The sequence below is a fragment of the Musa acuminata genome, chromosome BXJ2-4 (genome assembly GCF_036884655.1).
Source record: "Musa acuminata AAA Group cultivar baxijiao chromosome BXJ2-4, Cavendish_Baxijiao_AAA, whole genome shotgun sequence".
Taxonomy (NCBI): domain Eukaryota; kingdom Viridiplantae; phylum Streptophyta; class Magnoliopsida; order Zingiberales; family Musaceae; genus Musa; species Musa acuminata.
In genome coordinates this window covers 4,982,531-5,003,504 of record NC_088341.1, presented here as the reverse complement: position 1 = coordinate 5,003,504, position 20,974 = coordinate 4,982,531, and the positions used below count along the sequence as shown (strand labels likewise).

At 36.0% G+C, this 20,974-nt stretch overlaps 1 protein-coding gene and 1 long non-coding RNA gene across 6 annotated transcripts; one reads left to right on the top strand and one right to left on the bottom strand.

The window, feature by feature from the left end:
- Positions 1–767: 767 nt before the first annotated feature.
- LOC103980796 (uncharacterized) lies at positions 768–12,615 on the bottom strand. Of its 4 annotated transcripts, XR_010485824.1 has the most exons (13): positions 12,427–12,615; positions 10,666–10,858; positions 10,455–10,540; positions 9,779–9,863; positions 8,437–8,515; positions 8,066–8,193; positions 7,846–7,932; positions 7,592–7,704; positions 5,431–5,561; positions 5,184–5,297; positions 2,969–3,181; positions 2,665–2,746; positions 826–1,064 (listed from the first exon to the last, which is right to left on the bottom strand). XR_010485824.1 is itself a non-coding variant. In XM_009397298.3 (11 exons), the coding sequence occupies exons 1-10, from the start codon at positions 12,489–12,491 to the stop codon at positions 5,185–5,187; spliced, it is 1,080 nt and encodes a 359-aa protein (XP_009395573.1). In that variant the 5' UTR covers positions 12,492–12,615; the 3' UTR covers positions 768–1,064; position 5,184. The 4 variants fall into 4 exon arrangements, 2 of the variants coding, with proteins under 2 accessions (XP_009395573.1, XP_064959158.1); XR_010485823.1 differs by lacking the exon at positions 2,969–3,181 and having other exon boundaries at positions 768–1,064; XM_009397298.3 differs by lacking the exons at positions 2,665–2,746; positions 2,969–3,181 and having other exon boundaries at positions 768–1,064.
- A 307-nt stretch (positions 12,616–12,922) lies between these two features.
- On the top strand, positions 12,923–20,798 carry LOC135609634 (uncharacterized). 2 transcript variants are annotated; one of them, XR_010485822.1, is made up of 6 exons: positions 12,923–17,236; positions 17,353–17,418; positions 19,064–19,165; positions 19,556–19,675; positions 19,750–19,894; positions 20,297–20,798. It is a non-coding gene; the product is annotated as an uncharacterized LOC135609634 (long non-coding RNA). The 2 variants fall into 2 exon arrangements; XR_010485821.1 differs by lacking the exon at positions 19,556–19,675 and having other exon boundaries at positions 20,297–20,797.
- Positions 20,799–20,974: the final 176 nt, after the last annotated feature.

Here is a 20,974-nt window from a genome sequence, read left to right as displayed (position 1 = left end):
GCTAAATAAAAATACTATAGTAGTTAAAAAATTAGTGATAAATAAATAAATAAATTTGACAAAAAATTTTAAGAGATATTTTGGATATTTTTTGGATTTGAGGTATTATTTAAAAAAAAACAAAAAAAATACTTTTGAGAAATAACTCAAAATATGAGTATTTTATAGGGAAATTGCCCTTTAAGACTTGTACCTTCAATCACTTGGTCAGCTGATTAACTTCTACCGTTACAATGGCAAAGAATAAAAATATTTCATATTTTGTTAATTTAAATTTAACTTCTTACCACCATGTTTAAAAATATTTAATTTGAGTACAAGTTGCCCGTGGACAGGAGGATCTTTTATAGCATTAATTTCAGTGGATAGATGTGATTAAAGCTCTTATCCTCCTCCGCCCCGACAAGTGCTGCAAGAAAAACAAGAGTATGGAATACATGGGATATGGAAGCTACGTGACATTAAGATGTTGCAGAATCCTTTATCAGCAAACGCTATTCTAAGAAATTATAAGGAAAACCCAGCAAACTTATTTTAGTCTCCATTGACTTCAATATTAAGGTCAAAGCAGACAGGGTTCCACTTCTCCAGCAAACTTCTTTTAGTCTTAATTGACTTCAATTCCACTTCTCCCCCTTTGCATGCCTGGGCACTCCCTACGGGGCTTTTAATAACTCCAGCAAGCATCCGTCTATTTGAAGGTAGAATATATCTCAGCAATCCACAACTGTATTATTAAAAATGAGACAGATGCATAATTCCAAGAGTGAAACCAATTGGTTTATCTTCCAACACGCCACAACAATACAAGAAAGAAGCAAGACGTGAACATTCAAGTGCTCTTTTGCAGTATAAACCCCAAGATTTTTACAGGGCAGTTATTGTACATAAGAATAGGAACAATTGCTCTAATCAATATCCTAAAACTATGGTAATCATGAGTTCATTTCGCACAGATGAAAATTCAGTTTTGAGCAAAATCATATGCACTGCTCTGTACTTGACTATCTCGGTAACTGGTTGAGAAAATTTACGGTGAGGCGTAATGAATCTTCTGTATGTTACTGCACGCCACGGTAATACCATATTAGTTCATAAATAAAGTAATAATAGGAAAATATCATGGTTACTCTAGAAACAATAAAGCAAAATGAACATTCAAGGATCCTGCAAATACATAGGAGTAAAATGAGTACAGTGAAAGCAAAATAAAAGGGAAATGTGTATTACCAAATGAAGAAGACTAATTCAGAAAGAATAGTTTTGTTATGTCTAAAAGATGAAACATAGCAGACTGGTAGGTAGCTTCCTCAAATTCTCTATGGAATACAGCATTAGAAAATATTAGGTAGGTTTATTTTCTGGTTCAATTGATGCATCTTTAGGTGGTTTCCAATGTCAGTGGACAATATCCCAATAGCAGCAACAGCACACTTCATATAATGCATATCCATATTATCCGCACAAGTTGCAATCATAAAACTTGTAACTACATACAGAACAATGCACCATCAAGTGTGTCGGATAAGAAAGACACACTCTGATTTGAGTAATAAATGGGTAAATAACTGTCGGTAAATCGAGAATTTCTTATGGGATGATGTTACAGTAATTTAATAATCTAATTAAGGATATCTAAGATGAAATGCAGATACATGAAAATTCAAGAGGTCCAGTTACTCCAATCATGACCCATGTGCTATAACATAATGCAAAAAATAATAAAGGTGCAATGAGAAAGAAGTACAAGTGATTGTATATATGATAATATTACATCATCATGGTTCATGTATTATAACAATAATGACAATATAAGAAGCAATGACAATAAGGTAACTAAACAAAGAATCCTGCAGGAAGCAACTTTTAATGCTATATAATCACCACATATGGCTGCATCATTAGCAGAGAGATGATTGAATATTCAAACTATACTACATGTGCTGCTGCCTGGATATCATTCCACACCTAAGGTTGAGGACTTCTATGAAGCAGTTTGTATAGGCGGTCAAATGAATTTACAGTTGAACACCAATCAAAACAAAATATGTTTTCATCTCAGTACTCTGAATCCCAAAGCAGAAAACCAAGCTGCTAACAGAAATGTAGTATCAAACATAACTGGCACAATAATTTTATGAATGATAAAGATTAAACAGCACCAATTTCTGCATCTTTCACTCCTAGAAGGTTTGGCCATTCCTTTTTGGACTGTAGCTTGGTTCCATAAGTATGAATTAGATATACGTAAACAGACAGCAAAACAAAACCGCAAAATGCTCATGCAGTTCCCAGGTACGCACGATACCCAATTATAGAATCAACCAGACCCTTACAAGTGAAATTTGCATAACATAGATGAAAAAATATGAATTTCAATTCAAGGTACTGTGCTCAAATTGAAATTATATTATTAATAAATGTCTAATGGATATGGTTCATGTTCGATGCAATTAAATGGAAGTTGCTGTTGCGGCTATATTTCTTGTAATAAATATATGTATTCAGTCCCATCACTAGTTTCAATAGGAAAATTAATAAAATTAACTGCTCAATTATCTCCAAAAATGGCACCAGCTAAAATGGAACAAAAATGATTGCTTTCACATGCCCATTAATTATCATATACTGATGTAAACATATGCTATGTACTTCTGCTTGTACCTCAGGAAAGAAAATTATGCATCAACTTCGCCACCAAATTCAAATTGATATGATAATGACAGAACAGCTATGAAAATAAATCCTACAAGAAAAGGAAGTTATTGTTAATACAATGTAGTTTACTTAAAGAAGCTATTGAAATGAATTCATAGAATATTAGATGTCTTACATAATTTATTTAAAAAATACAAATGATCAATTAGTTCTACAAACCATTTGGGATAGTGTTTTCCCTAAATGGAAATGCAAGGATATCATAGACATTGCATAACCTACAAATTTGATATAATAGCTGAAGGATTACCAAATTTGGTGATGTCAGTGGAACTTGTTCCAGTCGACTAACTTCCCTAGCGAGACAATTAAGTGCATGCTGATACATAAATTTGCACCAGCTGGAAAAGGGATGAGTAATTCCCAGTGTGAATTTCCAGGTGCAAGAGACAGCGACTTTGTAACGGAGTGGCATTGGACCAATCCCTGCCTTCTAGTGCATGTGGCATCAAGGATTACTGTGCTGTGATATCCATGGCAGATGAAACTTTTAGTTTGATCTATTTTTAAGAACAGAACAAGGATAAGGAAAATAATTCTCAGTACTCTTACAAGCATAGGAATGCTTTCAGGTATGCATCACTCACTGTTTGTCCATTTGTCCCAATCAGATTTTGTCTTATCATGATATATAGCTACTGTTATTAAACATGAGCGAATGATACCTGTTCACAAGGCTACCAAGTTGAATAATTGATGTTGATACAAGGGAGACGACACACATTGCTTATCCCCACCACCAATCACTCTTTGAGAGCATTTATTCACCTCCTCTATGGACTCCCTCCATGTCGATTGTACACTTGAAAATATTCATAGGCTTGCCCATTCTTCCAAAGCCTTTGCTCAAGCCACCCATGGACCAGCTCATCTAAAGGTTAGGTCTGAGCCAGAAACATGGGAGTCAAGACCTTGGATATGAAAATCCAAGCTAATTTGCTGGATGGCCTGAACATTTAGTCTTACTAAACTTGAGTGGATCAAATGAAAAAGGCGAACCTAGTGCACAAGGCTCTGTCAACTTAAGGTCTAGGAAAAATCGATATATGCAGCATTAGTCCTGTAAATATAGATATTTCTGTATATAGGTAGATCAGTCTGAAGTTAATAATTCAAAATTTTCTCAAAAAAGGGTAGATCTTGGTGTCGCAGCTTCTTTATGAATATGGTTGACCGAGGTTTAAGTCACAGAAATGGCCTCACTGCTAGTGGAGGTAAGGTTGAATAACATTAACCTTTTCTCAAATGCCATGTTGGTGGAAGCCTTATACACTGGGGATCTCCCTTTTCAGTATTCAATAACTCATTCAAATTCCTTATTTTTTGATAAAAAATTGAGTTTGGAATATCATAGAGTCAATTGTGATTCATTTTGGTTGCTGGCTTTGTCTTGTACAAGTATAGGTCTCATGCTATAATTTGACAAAATGCATTTAAGTACGTATATCTACTGCATCAATGCACCTTTACATTCAAGTAAATATAAATATAATAGATTTTAAATTTATGTACAAGAAAAACTGAAATTTAACATGTTGAAGGATGTTAACATACCAAGTAACGAGACATAAATTGAAGTCAGCTATATCACTACTCTGTCCTTCTATATGCCTCGTTACTATTTGTGTGATTTTTTGAGGATAAAAAAATATATGATACTCAAACAAATTGCAGTATATTCCACTATACCAAATCGATCAGCAACATGCTCAAACATGCGAAGCCAATAAGACTTTGCCAAATTACCAAACTAGTGCACTTTTTTGTCTCTTCAATAGAGCTGACATGTCTAGCTTTAGGACATCAAAAATTCTCTTAACAAATGTAAACCATTCCATGCTAACTGTTGTGCAACTTATGCCAATTACCTATATGACAAAAAGAGATCAATATGATTTTGAGTGGCTTATAACTTTAGAAACAATTGAAATTCTAATTTTTCTGAATCTTATTTCCGGAAGCCATTCCAAGTATTTTAACAGATAACCATTTCTGAATATTGTGCTACCTACTCAACTCAATATGTCATCCTTATCACATACAATTTAGCTTATAATAGATCAATCTACTGGCTGAAATCAAAGAGCACCATTAGAAGTCACAATATTTTATAAATATCATGGACATACTGAAGTAGAGTTGTACAGCATATGAGACTATCATGATATCAATATAAAACTGAAGAAACAAATCAAGAAAGGAAAATTCCAAAGTAACAAAGAATAGGAAGGTGGATAAGCATACATGTTCTCCAGAGCAAACTTTTCTTTAGACTATTCTCCAACAACTCTTCCAAATAACAATAAAATTTATATTCCATGATACAATTTTAGGTATGTCAAAGGATGACCATTTTCTTATAAGCAAAATAGATTTAGATGATGTAACATCATGAGGTAAGTATATAAATTGGTAAATGCTTTGTGGATTAACATTAATCATATAAAGCAGGTAGAAGTACATACATCAGCTAGGAAGTGAAGACATCTGCAGTTGGTTCTGAAAAGCCTCCTCTGAAGCATCTTGAGATTCTAAAGGACCTCTTCTTGATCTTCCCAAAGAGGTTGCTTCAAAAATACCTAGTGAGAATATAGTATGATCAAGATCAAAACCATAGTATAGTATGATCAAGATCAAAAAAATACTATCCACGATACTCCACAAACATTCTGGAAAATAGAACATGCAGCAAAATAGGAAACAGAAACATACCAAATCCCAATATTAAAGAGCAAGTCACAAAACCTATTAGGGAAAAATCCATTTGGTATAAGATCTCCATAAGGATGATAGACCCTCCTGAAATCATGAGATGCCGTGGAGAAGAGAAAACAAGATGCAATCTGCCAAAGATTAAACCTCAAGTAAATCCAACTAGACTTCAAAAGAACATAAGACAAGAAAAACATACCTAAACAAGATCAGGGAGAAAGGGTAACCGATAACAAAGTTTATATATAAATGGCAAGAAATACATTCTTTCTGATATTATTGGTCCACTATTAACCATTCAAATATATTCGACAGACATAATGTTAGATGTCAGGTGGTTAGGCCTCCGAAGAACATAAGACAAGAAAAACATACCTAAAAAAGATCAGTGAGAAAGGATAATCGATAATAAAGTTTATATATAAATGGCAAGAGATGCATCCTTTCTGATATTATTGCTCCACTATTAACCATTCAAATATATTCAACAGACATCACGTTAAATGTCAGGTGATATACATTTATATTGGGAACTGATCATGGCACCACAATTTTTTTTCTACAATGTCAAACTAGTTCAACTCAGTTCCAAGCATGTCATTCCCAGTTCTATTCTAATTCTTAGACATATACATGAGTAATCACCTTATGGTTATAAAGATCAATATAACATAGCAATGTAGTCACATTTAAAGAGATCTCATCGTTAAAGAAACTTGGCTTCAATGCTCAGAAAGTTCCTTGGAGGATTTCAGCAATATCTAGTGTAACAGCATCATGGTATCTTATGACAATCATTCAATGATTGTCATAAAAACCTAAGGATCACAAAGTTCCATAAAAAGACACAAAGCTGCATATGTAAGAGATAGCAACTTAAAATAACTAACAACCAATTAAAATGATAAAATTTGTTTGCTTAGTCAGCCAATTCTCTCAAAAGCTTTGTCTATGGCCAATATCACCATTTTTATCCGTGCTTATGAGTTATAACCATGTTGCCTAACAAACTGTTCTATACTTCTAATTTCAGGTTTCAACAGTACACAAACATGTCTACTTAGTCAGATAAGGATGTATAGTTGAATAAGCCTAAAATATTAGCTGGTCTCACAACTTTCGACAATAAATATAACTGCTATACTTGATTTAATTTATGAAATCAAACCGGGATTTATATTTTATACTTTCAGTTTTATATTGTTTATAGCTATGACAACCAGACTACACAAGCCAGTTCAACTGCAAGAAACAGAAGCTGGACCCCCTCCAGTCCAGTTCCAGTTAGAATAAGATGTGCTTCTTACCATGGAAGAACCATCAATTTTACATGAACCATGAGAACCACATGGTTTAAGAAATGGTCTTTTCGTTATAGGCCAAAGACCAAAGAAACACAAAGATTTAAAAATTCAAATACCTAGAACCAAGGCAGTAGCATTAGTAAGTTGCACACACCCACAAAACCCTACTGAATACTCATGCCCCAAACCTTTCCCATCTTCCTCAATCCCTTTTCACCAAGCCTCCGGCATCACTGCCACCACTCCGCTTGTATCTGCCAATGGCAGCAATGCCTTAGAGGCGAACCACCACACCTCTTTTCGGCGTGCAAATTTTACAACTGCCTCTCCACAGACAATGATAATGTCCCATACAACATATGTCATATCTCTTTAAGAATATCACCTTTGTCAGCATGAGTCAATAAGTTGATATTGAGCTCAGCAGAGATGGAAAAGGCTCTCAACTATGGTTAGCGTCCATTAGGGTTGAGTTGACTTGAATTGGTTTTTATGTATGGTCTTGAGTTGACTTGGCAAACGTGGGTCAACTAGTAGGAGTTGACCATTTTTTCTGGGTTGACCCAACTCTACTATGCAAACTGGTTCTGAACTGACTCTCTGGAGTTGATCCAGGCCGTAGAATCATACTATCCAATGGTTCAGATCACAATTTTGACAATCCACAAAAAAAAATACATGGCTTAGAAATTCACATTTCCACCATGTCACCTAAATAAACTGTTTCAACATTGCAAATGCTAAAAGGATATAAGATATGCAAACAATGAACCATAATGATAGAAGTTAAATAGTTCTATAGAGATTTTGTGTTGAAGTAATTAAAAAATAGTATGGTGATTTTGTTAACAATGAACCTTTCTTCCGCAATGTTGTCGGCATAGAATACAAAGATGATTCCAAAGAAGACAGTACTCAAGTATGCCCAACTTGGAAGCTGAAACTTAACAATGCTATCAGATGTTGATCCCTGCAGTCAATCAATTACCAGCACACATGAATAAACTAGATAAACAGACAACTTTAAGACTACTGGAAAGTATCACACAGAAAAATAATATTTCTCAACTTTTAATTACATATAAAAAACAATTTCATAAACTGCACTTACTAAGATAGTGTCCCACATGGCAAGAGGAAAAAGAAAGCACGTTGCAGAAGCAATACATATTGCATGAAGTCGCCTTTTAAGTTGATTCTAGAAGAAATAATCTACAGGGGTTAGTTATTATAAATGTCTAACTTTTGTTTCACATCCACAATTTAATAGGGGACATTCAATTTCTACCTCAAAGATTGTACAGAAGTTTTTCCATAAGAGATAATAATACCTTGAGTGACACACGGCGAGCAATCACCCGTCTCAAAGCCGATAAAATTCCAGCAGAAATGGGTACTGCCATTTCTTTAAATCCTAAAGATTGTTTTGCTTGCACTAGTGGTTCTTTGCCAAAGCTATCTATAAGCAGCGTTAACAAGTCAAGTACCTCTTATTACTAGCTTATCAAACTTCTATGAAAATGAATATATATATATATATATATATATATATATATATATATATATATATATATATGTATATATATATATATATGTATATATATATATATATGTATGTATATATATATGCCATTGTAACTTAAGCATAATAATAGAGAAGAAAGTGCAGACTGAGGTAAAATTTTTAGTTTGTAAAGGATACAAAATGGTGAGTTTGTTCTTGTAGCCCATCCTTTTGACAAGAAGTAGTAGGAAGCTAGCATTGCAACGAGTCCACCCACCTAGGCAAAAAAAATCGTCAATAGCAGACAATACCTCAATTTTTGTATTACATTCTTGCAAAATGTTGCAAAAGGCAGATCAAGCAGCCTAAGAAACAAGGATTATGTTTTGCAAGTTAATCTCTCAGAAAAAGGCCCATGAGAATTTTTTGTGTTATTATATTGACTTTACTGTGATAGCAAATGATGTATGGAATGTAAATACATCTTGCTAAAACATAAACAGAAAATGTCAACAGCATGATGAATAAGCAGGTGACTTGCAGCATTGTGGGGAAGAAAAATTAGATTTAATCCAGAACCTGACTCAAACCTAAATCAGACCGGCCAAACCCAGGGCATAGCCAGCCATATCAGGGGTCTATTGATGCTGTTAAGGGTGGCTGGCCTCATTGTCAGCAAGGCTGGTTACTAGGGAAGCATTGGACAACAAGTGTCAGCCTCGGCATGAATGATATTAGCCCCAAATTGATCAGGAGTAGATGAGGCACAATAAGAACAGAGAGCTCCAAGATACAATAGGAAAGGTATCCTTTCCAATCCAGCATCCTACAACTTGCATTAGGAGTGAACTCAAGTCAACAAAAACCACTCGAATTAGACTCGAGGACACCACAAAAGTAAGAACAGCAATCCTAGATCAATTAGGACTTGACTGAGGTCCGAAAGAGCATCAGGACAGAGGTAGTAGACAGAATAAAACACCCAATGCGGGACTGCAAGCCTGTGATTTCTGATCAAGCAGGCTAGCCAACTTGGAAGTAAATACCCAGCTCAATCTTAAGGGCTCCCAAGCAACCCCATGAAGCCATTGACAGGGAACTGGTCAGAACATATACAGCAGGGACAGCAGTTTGGAAGTATCCATAGGCCATTCTGGCAGGGAATTTTGAAGTTATTTCAGTTTATCATTTATAAATTGGTAGAGGATTCTAGAGTAAGTTCTTACTAGACTTAAGTTAGGACTGTTGGCATCAGTGGCACTCTATATATATGAGAAGTTTTGACTTTTTCTTCGTCGACCTAGAGAAGGCTGAGAAGCACAAATTCGATGGTGTATATCCTATCTTATAGCCTTTCATTGTCATCTTAAAATTAGATTGGCTCTTAGCTCACAAACATTAGGTGCTAAATTTGACAACTGGTCTTGCTCCTGCACATGCCTATGTGCACCAAGTGATGAAATAATATATTACAGTTCCAAAAAATTCATCATTGAAAATTTAATAGATGCATTACTGAATACCAAGAAAGACAACAAACCTTTTTCCAAATATGGACTTGCCGTCCATATAATGCTGCAGATAAGACCCCAAGAACAGCACCTGCATACTCGGCCAGTAGAGCACTGAAGTTGCAAAAGAAGAATAATGAGCAGTAAGAACTCAGCATAAATTTCCAATTGCAAAATGAGCATGCTTTATATTACCAGTACAAATACAAAAATGGTAAGTGCCTTACTTGTCTCATGTGGTTTTTTACTTTATTCAAATTTTCTATATGTAGACGAGTTGAAAATTTATTTATATCAAGAAAATAGTCAGATTAAAGTCTCAAAACCCTTTTTTTAAGCTAAAGTATAACATAACACTCATTATGGGTAAGTTGGGAGTCCTATTTCAACTAGTATATTCTGTTTCTAACATCACTTGGTCATCTATAAACAAGCATCTACCCCCAGTTTAACAATAAGTTGACTCCAATTTAAAGACATAAATATTAATTTCATCCAATATAGGAAACAAGTCCATCTTGTCCAATTTGAGGAATTAGAAGTCCATTTGCTTAAGCTTTATAAGGCAAAGAGAAGGGAGAGGACCTTTTTATCTCAATACTGTGCCTAGATAACCTTTTTTCTTGTGTTTCAGTCAGTTATTGCCAATAATACCACAAAAGAAAAGTTCAATCTAAATCTCAAATGTGTAGAAGCACAACTTACATTAGTGGTCCACATGATAAAAGTCCTTTTCCCCATAATATGAAATATAATGCCATTATTCCTCCATTAATGACAGTCGGTATTATCTGAAAGAATGCTGACTTCAGAAGATGAATAAAATGTGACAGATGGTTGCAAATTGCAAAAAATTACAGAAATGGCTAGTCTTTTATTTATATAAACTATAAAGAGCAAAAAGATCTTAGGTCACCTGTGAATTGGGTAAAGGCCTCCCTTTCCAAGGCTTTTGCAGCACCAGGAAAATAATAGAAGCTGGAACCAAGCAACTGAAAATAAAAGCTACTACACTATCTCCTTGATGCGATAGATAGTGATACAAGGAGTAAACAGACCATATTCTCATAAAGTTCCCAATAACATGTATTATCTGCAAGGGAGTGTGCCTACAAGAGCAATGTGAAAATTAACACATGTTTTATTGCTAGTTAAACCATGTTTATCTATGAACAGAGAATATCATTAGCAAACCAGATAGAACAACTGTAAGGGCTCACCATGACAATATTAGAGGAGCTTAGAATCTCCCACAGGAACAATTTTACAGAACACAGTGCTGAAAATGGATAAAGAAAAGTAGACACAAACAAGCTTACTATGACGTCTACAGAAAGGCAAAAACCATTATCTCATATAAAATAATAAATATCACCACATAAACCATATTCAAACTGAATTGGTATGAATTTGATCTCCATCATGGGCAAATTAAATGTTAAGTTCCTTGGACTATCAGTATCATATTTTTCATGTACAGACAAAATAAGAAACATATTTTCTAAGAGGCTGACGCGCTAGCAGACTGGTTTGCCAAACTTACTATGACTTCTGTTAGAGGCTAAACTTACAACTTCTTCTTTCCTAATTAGTTGTTCAAATTGACCAACCATGTACTGAGTGTTTTTAACAACTGACCAACAGATCAAAATATAAATCAGCTTGAGCTAACATCAACCCCTGATATTTTTGGTGCTAATAAATCACCAGAAGTGTCAGTCAAGATAGGTTTATAGGCTAGTCTTGGGCTTCTTGTAAAACCCACCAACTCTTACTGATATAGTTGGGCCTACATTGATGCCAATGGGGTTGATCTCAAGCATCCAATCCAATAGACTGATAACATTTTGTTAATCTGAATAATCCAATTATGATCCACAGTTAATACCAACATCAAACTCAATCATTTGGACCATGCTACTAAGAGATGTCCATTAAAACAGAAGCTCATGTGTCGCACTTCCAAAGGGTTCTGCAGCTCCCTTCACCTGCTTGCGTGCAAAGCCCCTGTTACCACACTATACAGATTAATTTCAAATAGCAAAATCTTGGACATCAATTCCCACAAAGAATAAGTTCGGCTGGTAGTATTCACAGCTGCAGCTAAATGTGTGCAGAACTAGATTTCTTCTAATAACATTGCACAATCACATTCTACGAATTTTATAGAATCAGCATATCTAGATGCAAGAGAAGCGAAAACAATTGGCATTGTTCTGCACCTAACGTCACTCCAAAGTCCAAAATATGGTGTTATTATGTCAACTGCAAGCGCCAACAACAACAAGGGCCTCTGTGGTGCCCTGCAGAAGGACAGTTTGACTATGTGATGTTACTTATGTGTCGTTGATTTATGAATTTTCTGTCAATTCCCACAAGCTGTTCTACTTTTTTCTAATTGCAGAAATCCTACAAATCTGAAACTCCGACGACATGCAATATCCAATACCAAGAATGCATGTAGGTCTCATTTGCTTTTCCTTCCGCGCCTACTAAGTCATCGTATTCGTGGGTTCAAGTCAAATAAAAAACGAAGACCGAACCCCATCAGAGATTCCCCCGTTAGGGTTTTCCAAGATTAATGCTCCCACACTCAAACCCAGAAGGAATAAGAGAAATCGATCGGCTTCACTACCCTAAAAGCACCGAGACAAGGGCGGGCGAGAGAGAGAATCACCTGGAACTGGAAGACGTCGAGCGAGCAGCTCGGGCATCGGACATGGGAGGCTTTGGGGACATCATCGTGAGATCTGGGGGCGTCGCGTTCTGTTTAGCCGAGGGATCTATTCGAGACGAAGAATTAGGAGGACTCGCTCCGGTTGGCGAAGAGGGACGAGGTGGTGCGACCGGTCTCGCGTCAAAATTTTTGAGCCTTCTTCGGGTTCAAACCCGGTTGTCTCCCTAAACGGGTTATAAGTCTCATCGCACTCACGCGCGTGAAAAGATTGACACTGGAGCGTCTATCGGGTCCACACCCGATTGCTTTCCTAAACGGGTTATAGGTCGCGAATTAAGCCAATTTGACTGAGACTGATGTCAAGTGACGTCTCTCAAATGGATTCGTTCAACCACGTCGATCTGCAAAGAGAACCCGTGACCGAGTGAACTTAAACCATGCAATTACGACTTATTTCCCCGAGCAAGTAATCACAGTAATTGAATGCGTTCAAATTGATGATCACCGCTGATCTGCGTGGCTTGTTCTTGTCACAATCCTCGTTCCTGAGCTTTGAGATTTGAATAAGAATAATGATTTCTGCTTGATTCAGTGCAAAGTTTTCATCGAGGCTCAAGATTAATGTGGTAGATTGATTACATTAGGAAAAGGAACGAAGAAAGATGTTGTTTGATCTTTCACAAGAGATTTGGTAAGTCAGTATACGGAAAAATCGAAATCGAATGATAGCATTTTTCATTTTACTGTGGGGTTCGTTGGATTGGTTTTGGAGCGAGGGAGGAGAGAGTGAAAGGTTGCGAGGGTGGCGTCGAGAGGATGGAGGTTCCTTCGGCGCCATCCGTCGATCCAGATCTGCCGTGCGTGCCGAGAGATTCGTCCGATCACGAGATCGGGACCGCTTACGAGTTTGTAATCTTCTCTTCCATTCATTGCCTTGCCCTGTCTTCTCGGTGTGTTTGAGCGGAAGGTCCTTTGGTTTCTGATCATTTGATGGTGGGCAAAAATCTACTGGTTTCTGTGATCGTTCTTGCCTATATTTTGTATTTGGATCATGATTTTTACTGCGTTTGTAATTGACAAGGGAGCATGAAAGGCAGAACATGGAATAGGAAACTGGAATTACATGTTACAGTTACTGAAATTGGAGAAAGTTATGGCCTTGTCAAAAATTACACAAAGATGGATATAACTCTTCCTAGGCATGAATGTGTCTAGCTATGGGGACTCATGCTTCTGTCATCATAATTACTTGATTTGCTCTTTTCCATTGCTTCTGTGTTTAATATAATTGTTGAATTATTATTTTTTTCTTATTTTTTTTATGAATAACCTTTTGTTAGAGAATAACGTGTACCATAAGTAGTTAGGTCAGGAACATGTGAGTTGATGGGAAGCGAAAGGGATGATTAAGGATGATGCCGCTACATCAGAAAAAATTTTGCTATGACCAATCTAGGTTAGTAAACAATTTAGTGCCATATCATATTGTCATGACCAGTGTGGATCTTTAATGTCATCAATATAATTTTATGTTTGTAAGAAAACACCGATTAAATAATATGATAATATGTTACAGTTAGCATGATATGCTTTTCTAGGTTGTCTCTTTTTCAAATTAGCTTTGGATTCCAGAGGCATAAAATGAAAGCCTTTTCTTAAGGCATTTTGGTGTTTGGTATTTCCTTTGGTTAGAAAACTAGAGATAAGATGCTTTAGCATCAAACTTTCTAGTAACTTTTGTTGCAGGTTAGTGATGGTGTCATAGGTTGCACTGTGAAACTCTGAGTTGCCACTCGTCTCTAAGGAATTTGTGTCTGTATATTGCTTTATCATGGGACAAACAGATTTTCTAGTCCTTCTCTGCTGCAGTCTATACCTTTTTGATATTTATGTTTTTTGCACATTGGAACTTCTATTCTTGGTTTTTTTTTCTTTTATCCTGTGATATAGAGCCTTCTCACAGTTACCCTTGAATGGTTTATAGTATTATGATAACTGGCTGCTTAGAGGAAGTATAATGCATAACTTAGTAAAATATAATGCATGACTTGGTGAAAAGGGCATCAGATTCACAAGTTCCTGAACATGCTAAGCATCAGACATAATTGTCAATGGCAAGTGGTTTTTACATACAGTTGTTAGTTAAGTTACCGAAGTGATCTGGTAAGAGACTAAAGCAGTGAGAATTCAGTGCATGGACAATAAAATGATCTGGTTACATAATGGAGGAAAGTTTTTTTATTTTAAAAGAGCCTTTGTATTCTATAAAAGAAAAGGTAAGTATTGGCTGGTGGTCTAAGGTTGTTTGGTTTAACAAGAATTTCAAAGGTTGCTTCTGTGCCTTGATGAGCTGTATGAGGGAAATAATTGCTGATCCCAAATAGATGTTTGATGCAGTGTTCTGTCTGTGCTTAATAAAGATGCTGAAAATGTTGACCACTTGTTTTTTATTTGTCTTGAAACTGGTAAGACTTGGAAGGACATAGTGAGTTTCTATAAGATCGGAAGCAAGACTATGCCATTAGGGCAGGAGACCACACGCAAAATATTGATTCAATCTGAGAAAATACATGGTTGATTTAGAGCCACAATCTATGATCTCTAGATAGAAGGAAATCATAGCACAAACCCTCACCAACCAAAACAAAAAGGAAAAAGAAAAATTTTGTGAGAACCTAGCATATGCCTATCCAATTAGAATCCAATTAGGGGTGCTAGACTCGTTGAGCATCCACCAACACATCCCTATATGATAACAAGACAAAGAGATCCATCTGGAAATCCTTGCCATTGGCATCTTTGTTGAACCATAATCGAAGAATGAAAACTTAAGTTCTATATGTTCACAATGTAACAGTATGTAGAGACACAAGGCATGCTGATGAGAATTTAATTGCTTTCAAGGCTTCCTTTTTTGCATAAAAGAACCTGAAGATTATAAGAGCACCTCTCTAATCTGCTGCATGGCCTGACTTGTGTTGTGAGGAGACAAACTGACAAACTTTGCATGAAATTTGACAAGATCTTCAAATTTTAGGTAGTAGGAATAGGGTCTACCAATTGACAAACTGTTCAATTCTTTCTGCAGCAGATTGCTGGCTGAAATCTTGCTTAAGGTAGTTTGCAGCATGTATAGAATTGTCACAATAATGTGAACACTGGTCTTTACTGAATTCATGCTGGTTTTTTCTTGTGAAGGTGAAGATGTGCATTTGTATCATTTTTATTTTAGATTGAGATCAAGGGTGAATTATTTAACAGTGGTAATCTCCAAGCGAACACTTGTATTTACTAAATTCATGCTAGTTTTCTCATGGATGGTGCATTTTTATCATTTTTAGATTGTAGATGATGGCCAAGGGTGAATTCTTTAATTGTGGTGATGCTTCAAGTTCCTTAAGACTTGCTATCATTAAGATAGGCTTGATATTTTATGTCAATTGTGGTGGTAGGTTCTGAGTTCATTGGGCACTCCATCGTATAGCAGCCCATGTTGCGTGGAACATTAAGATAACAATTCTAGCGTTGATCATAATAGTCATTTAGTTTGAAATAGTCTCTACAATATCTTTTGGCATGGTCAATCTTTTTTTAGAGATTTTTGTTTAATGATTTTTTTTGCCATACGAAGGTATGTGGAATGTAAATAAGATGAGAAAGAATTGTTTTAACTTTTAAGATGGTACAACATATTTTAAGAAGCCTTGTAATATTCTAAAAGAACAGTTGAGACAAATAGTACTAGTTTTGTGAGGAGAGGTAGAGGGAGATAAAAAAAATTTCCTAGAAACTATAAACAATTTTTTAAATACTCTTAGTTTAACAAAAGATATCACCTTGTATAAAGCCCAATAATGGAAAAAGATCCAAGTTCGGACATACAAAGTTATATTTAAACTATAAAGTTATACAAGGTAATATCTTTCGTTAAACTAAAAATATCAAATAGTTGGGACATTAGGACTTGTTCTCTTTGCCATACAAAGTTGCCGATTCTTGTGCCAAGTCGATTGGGGTAAACTGTATTTTGAGTTTAAGTGGTATTTCATAAATACTTCTGTGATCTAGATTAACACCAAGGAAAATCATGAGCAAATTGATTGGCTAGAACTTAATTCTAAAGAAGTGAAGATCGCAACATAAACAAAAGCAATACAAATTGAAAAAGTAGAAGAGGAATTTTTATTTGATTTGTTTTTGTTAGGTTACATATGTTTGCCCTGTGTGATGTTAGCTCTACCTTAGATCTCAATAGGTGAATGGTCAACATTATGCTAAATTAGAGAACCCACTCAAACCATATGAATCTAATTGACCAGAATTTGGAAGATCCATGAAGCAAGAAGAGAATAATGGATCGAAGGGCTGCTGCTATATGCCACCATAGAAATGGAGCAAGATGAACATGGAAGGGTTTGGTAGCACCTATCAGGGCAGAGAACTGTCAATCTTACTGTCTGTGACACTCTGGTATTTTTTCTCTTCTTTTATTAGAAAACAGTTTTGGAGATCAATAGCTTGTCAGGTGAGAGATGGCAAATGAGCAGATTGGCAGTAGAAATGATAAAGTAGTGTTACTTGTTGCACTTGTTCCCCAAATATTATGTTATCTTTTCAGTTATTACAACCAATGTTTTATCCATTATTGATTTGCACTCTGCACAGGTAATTCATCTGACACTGTCATTGTCTTAGCCACTTTGCCTTGAACAGAAAGCAACTGGTGGCCTTGGTTCTAGGTAAGGAGAATTGTGTGTTCATCATGCCATCTTTGAACGGAGAGGTGGAGAAGGAGAATTGTTATTTCTAGGTAACATGGTGTGTTCATCACGCCATCTTTGAATTGTTATTTCTGGGTATATAGATGCAAAAAGGGAGTGGAAGTCTTTGGTAAAATAATTAATGCTTTGATCTTTGTTTGTGCAGTTAGCAATGATGAAAGATTCTGAGGCTGCTTTCTTCCAAAGGTTGGAAGATCTCCAACCTTGTCAGGTCTCTGAACTAAAACCTTTCACCCACATATTTGCTGTTTATGGATACCAATCTTTTACTGCAGTATTGTTTTGGATCCCTATATATATACACACAACCATGAACCAACCTTCTTCTTCCAGAGGATCAGTTTGCAGACCTGCTGCATATACTATTGAGTTTTGTGCCCAATAACACACAAGGATACCAGTGAGAAACTTAAGAAAATGCCTAAAATTTTAGCAAAAGAAATGACACAATTTGAAATAGAATATTGAGAAGTATTAACTTTTGGTTTTTGGTGATATCAATTCGAGGTGCATCATAAATTAACATTTAATTTTCTTATTGTTGTGTAGACAGTTGCATGATTTCAGGCGGACACAAACAAGTAGATCAAGAAAAAATATATAAGTACCTTGCGTTAAAGTAACTTAAGAATGTCACTTAAAGATAGTTTCTTTTTGGTCATTTGGAGCTGGATAGCATCTGAACTTTTACCTTGTTCTAGCTTGCAGTTCTTTTGATTAGTTTTTTATCTTTCATTTTAAATAGTGATGGTGAAGTTTGACAAATCAACTATAATACCACCTCTATCTTTGTTAACATACTTGCATATTTTCTTTATACCATGTTCCTAAATGCATTTTTATATAAATATATTAAGATGCTATGTTCTAACCTGAACTGAATGAGATTAGTTCTTTCTAGAGTTTATATGGTTTTCTGTTTATGTACTGTTCATTGTTCATTGCAGCTAAATGAACTGCTGAAACAAAGAGATTATCTGCACTCCTAGTTACAATAAATAAAATTGTGATCAATTATAGTTGGGATGCTAGTAGTGGCAAAATTTGAGGATATTAGATTCGATAGCCCAAATGGAAGTCCTGATGTAAAAGACAAATCAAAGGAAAAAAATGGTTCCAATTTCAGTCTTACCACTATGATTGGAAAGATTGAATTGTTCTACAGATTTGGTCATATGATGCCAGATACCAATTCAACCAAAAAACTTAGGCTTCTAGGATATGGATCAACCTAGTATATCATCACATGAATATTTCCGATAGTTATTATGTTAGTGATGAAAGGGAAAGAAAGCCAGTTGTGCTCTGCAATTGTCTCACTTGGTGTTTTATCTACATGGTTGAAAAAGAAGTCATTGGGTGTACATTTCAGTAACCTGATATTTTGTTGCTTGTGGAAAATTTCAATCTCTCTGAAGAATGCAAATATTGTTCGTTTCAGAGAATTAAATACAACTGTTCATTTCTTATAGTTTCCTCCAAACCTGCATACAACCCTTTCACATACTATCAGTCGTCATCTGATCTAATCTTGATATTTCTTGCCTCGTTACTTATTAACTAGTGGGAATTGTTCACAAACTATAAGTATGTGTGCACATTTAGAAATTTGTTAAGAGAATTGTCTAGTATTTATGAAAATAAGATCTTCTTTACGTACCCATTAATTTTCTTGTATTGTGTGTCCATTATTGATAGGCTGGATTATATTACTTCAGCCTTAATCAAATGGCAATATATTTTTTTAGCATTTTAATGGTTATATTCTCTTGTTTTCTAGTGTTGAGGAACAATTTCTTCAAGTTACTTTTGTTTTCTGGGTGGAAAAGAGGTAAAAAAAAAAATCCTGCTTGCAGTGGCATTAGGCGTGAAGGAGTTGGTCTTCATCCATCACACAAAAGAGCTGTGAGAGAGCCGCACTCTTTTAGCATCATTTGGGCGATGTGGTACACAAAGAAGTAAGCTTCTTTCTCTCTTGTTCTCAAACATGTCAAGCTGCATCTTTTCGTGGGAACCTCCATTACCCACCCGCTGTCCCCAAGTTTCAAACTCTATGTTGACCCTCCTAATTGTCCCTTTTCCACTTCAAGTGCTCCACGTAATATGAATTCCTTATTTTATTCGACAACAAGACAAGGACTTGATGCCAGGATTATCTTTGTGGGGCCTGCTGCCATCTTAGTGTGGGCCCACCTTGGATCCCCGCCCAATTGGGAGCTGGGGACAGCTTGTAGAGAGCCTACACAAAACCATAATTAGCATCCTCTTTGCGTATCTTGCCTTTGTAGATATGTCTCTTTGGTGGCCATCTTTAGAGAAAGTGACCCAATCCAACCTTGGTGATGCAGGTCACTTATTTGACAAGAGAAAGAAAGGCCGTGCTCTTCCCTTATCAGGCATGGAATTGTGAGGGGGAGTGGTTGTGGACTTGAGATGCCTCACCTAGAAAACGACCAGAATAGGAACATGTGTGGCTCCACCCACCACTATCATTTGATGTTTTTGATGTTTGAAAGGCTGAATCTTTCTCTTGATGATGCAGTGCTTGTGGAGGTTGGGTGGAACACCTTTTCTAGCTCAAAGAATTTTGCAAAGTGTATATGGTGGGTTAAGTGAAGAAACACCAGAGAGGATTGGTGGTGCAGTGTTTGGTACTTTGCCCAAATGCCGGTCTATCAAAAGCTGGGGTAAGGTTTGGAAACTCATGTCTTATTAGTTCAACCACAAATGGCTTTGATCCTCAAGACTCTCTCTCCACTTGAGGTTGTCAAGCGGATTCACAGATCAAGTGTGGGAAAAGCATCCCAGTTTGACTGAGATGCTTTTTCTTATTTTCTAGGGTCTTCTCCTGCAGAAAATTGTCACTTCTGTGGGTATATTTGACTCAATACCAAGTAAAGAAAAGAAATCTTAATAAACCTAAACCTGCAAAATTCAAGTTAAAACATATCTTTATGTTAAGTGTGCAACTTGCGTTCGCTTTTTGGTTGAGCGCTTGCAACTCTGTAATTGCCGGGAAATAAGTGAAGTAATGCAAATCAACTTTGTTGATCACATTAAGAGGATAAGATTTCTTTGCTTTTCTGCAGAGTGTAGTTTAATAACTATGGAGTAATCATCAAGCGGCAGGCATGCAACTTTAGTCTCAAGTGATGGATGACTCACTGAAATGGCCATTCCAGCACAGTGGAGTGGAGTGCTCACTATTGTCATATGCCTTTGTGATGGCAACTTTCTCAAGATGCGTTTGATTGAAGAATCTATAATAGAAAAATACTCTTGAATAAACTTGCAGCAGAGTCTTTTAATGGGTTTGATTGAAGAAGCATGAAGCATACTGTCGAGAAAGCTTGTTTCAAATTTAATTCGATGCAGTACTGGATGTTGTCAGCAAAATATAACACATGAAGCTTGTAGATCTTGTAGGTTGAAGGGTCGATATCAAGGGAAGCTGGTGGGGGCATGAAGCTGGACATGAACAGTTCTTATCCAAAGGTAATTTGTCGAGACCTATTCAAGCCTAATAGTTTAGGGGAGAAGCCTATTATTATTTTGGCTATGATATGTCCTGCTTATACATGCGACAGTTTTCCAGCAGAGGACACTCTAAAATAACAACACTGCATGATCTTTGCAACTCTTACTTTGCATAAGCCTTTTGTACTTTTATAATTATCCATAAATAAGTACTGAAATTATTGTTAATTATTATTCTTTTAACGAACTCACCTGACACAGCATAAGCTCTTTTTTCTATATATATATAT

What these genes read in the sequence shown, in the direction of transcription:
- LOC103980796 (XM_009397298.3), bottom strand. Translation starts at nt 12,491, where the DNA reads ATGATGTCCCCAAAGCCTCCCATGTCCGATGCCCGAGCTGCTCGCTCG. An exon ending in AAGAACAAACTCACCATTTT is followed by an intron (nt 8,194 to 8,436) that starts GTATCCTTTACA and finishes CGCTGCTTATAG; the next exon opens with ATAGCTTTGGCAAAGAACCA. An exon ending in GACAACATTGCGGAAGAAAG is followed by an intron (nt 5,562 to 7,591) that starts GTTCATTGTTAA and finishes AATCTTTGGCAG; the next exon opens with ATTGCATCTTGTTTTCTCTT.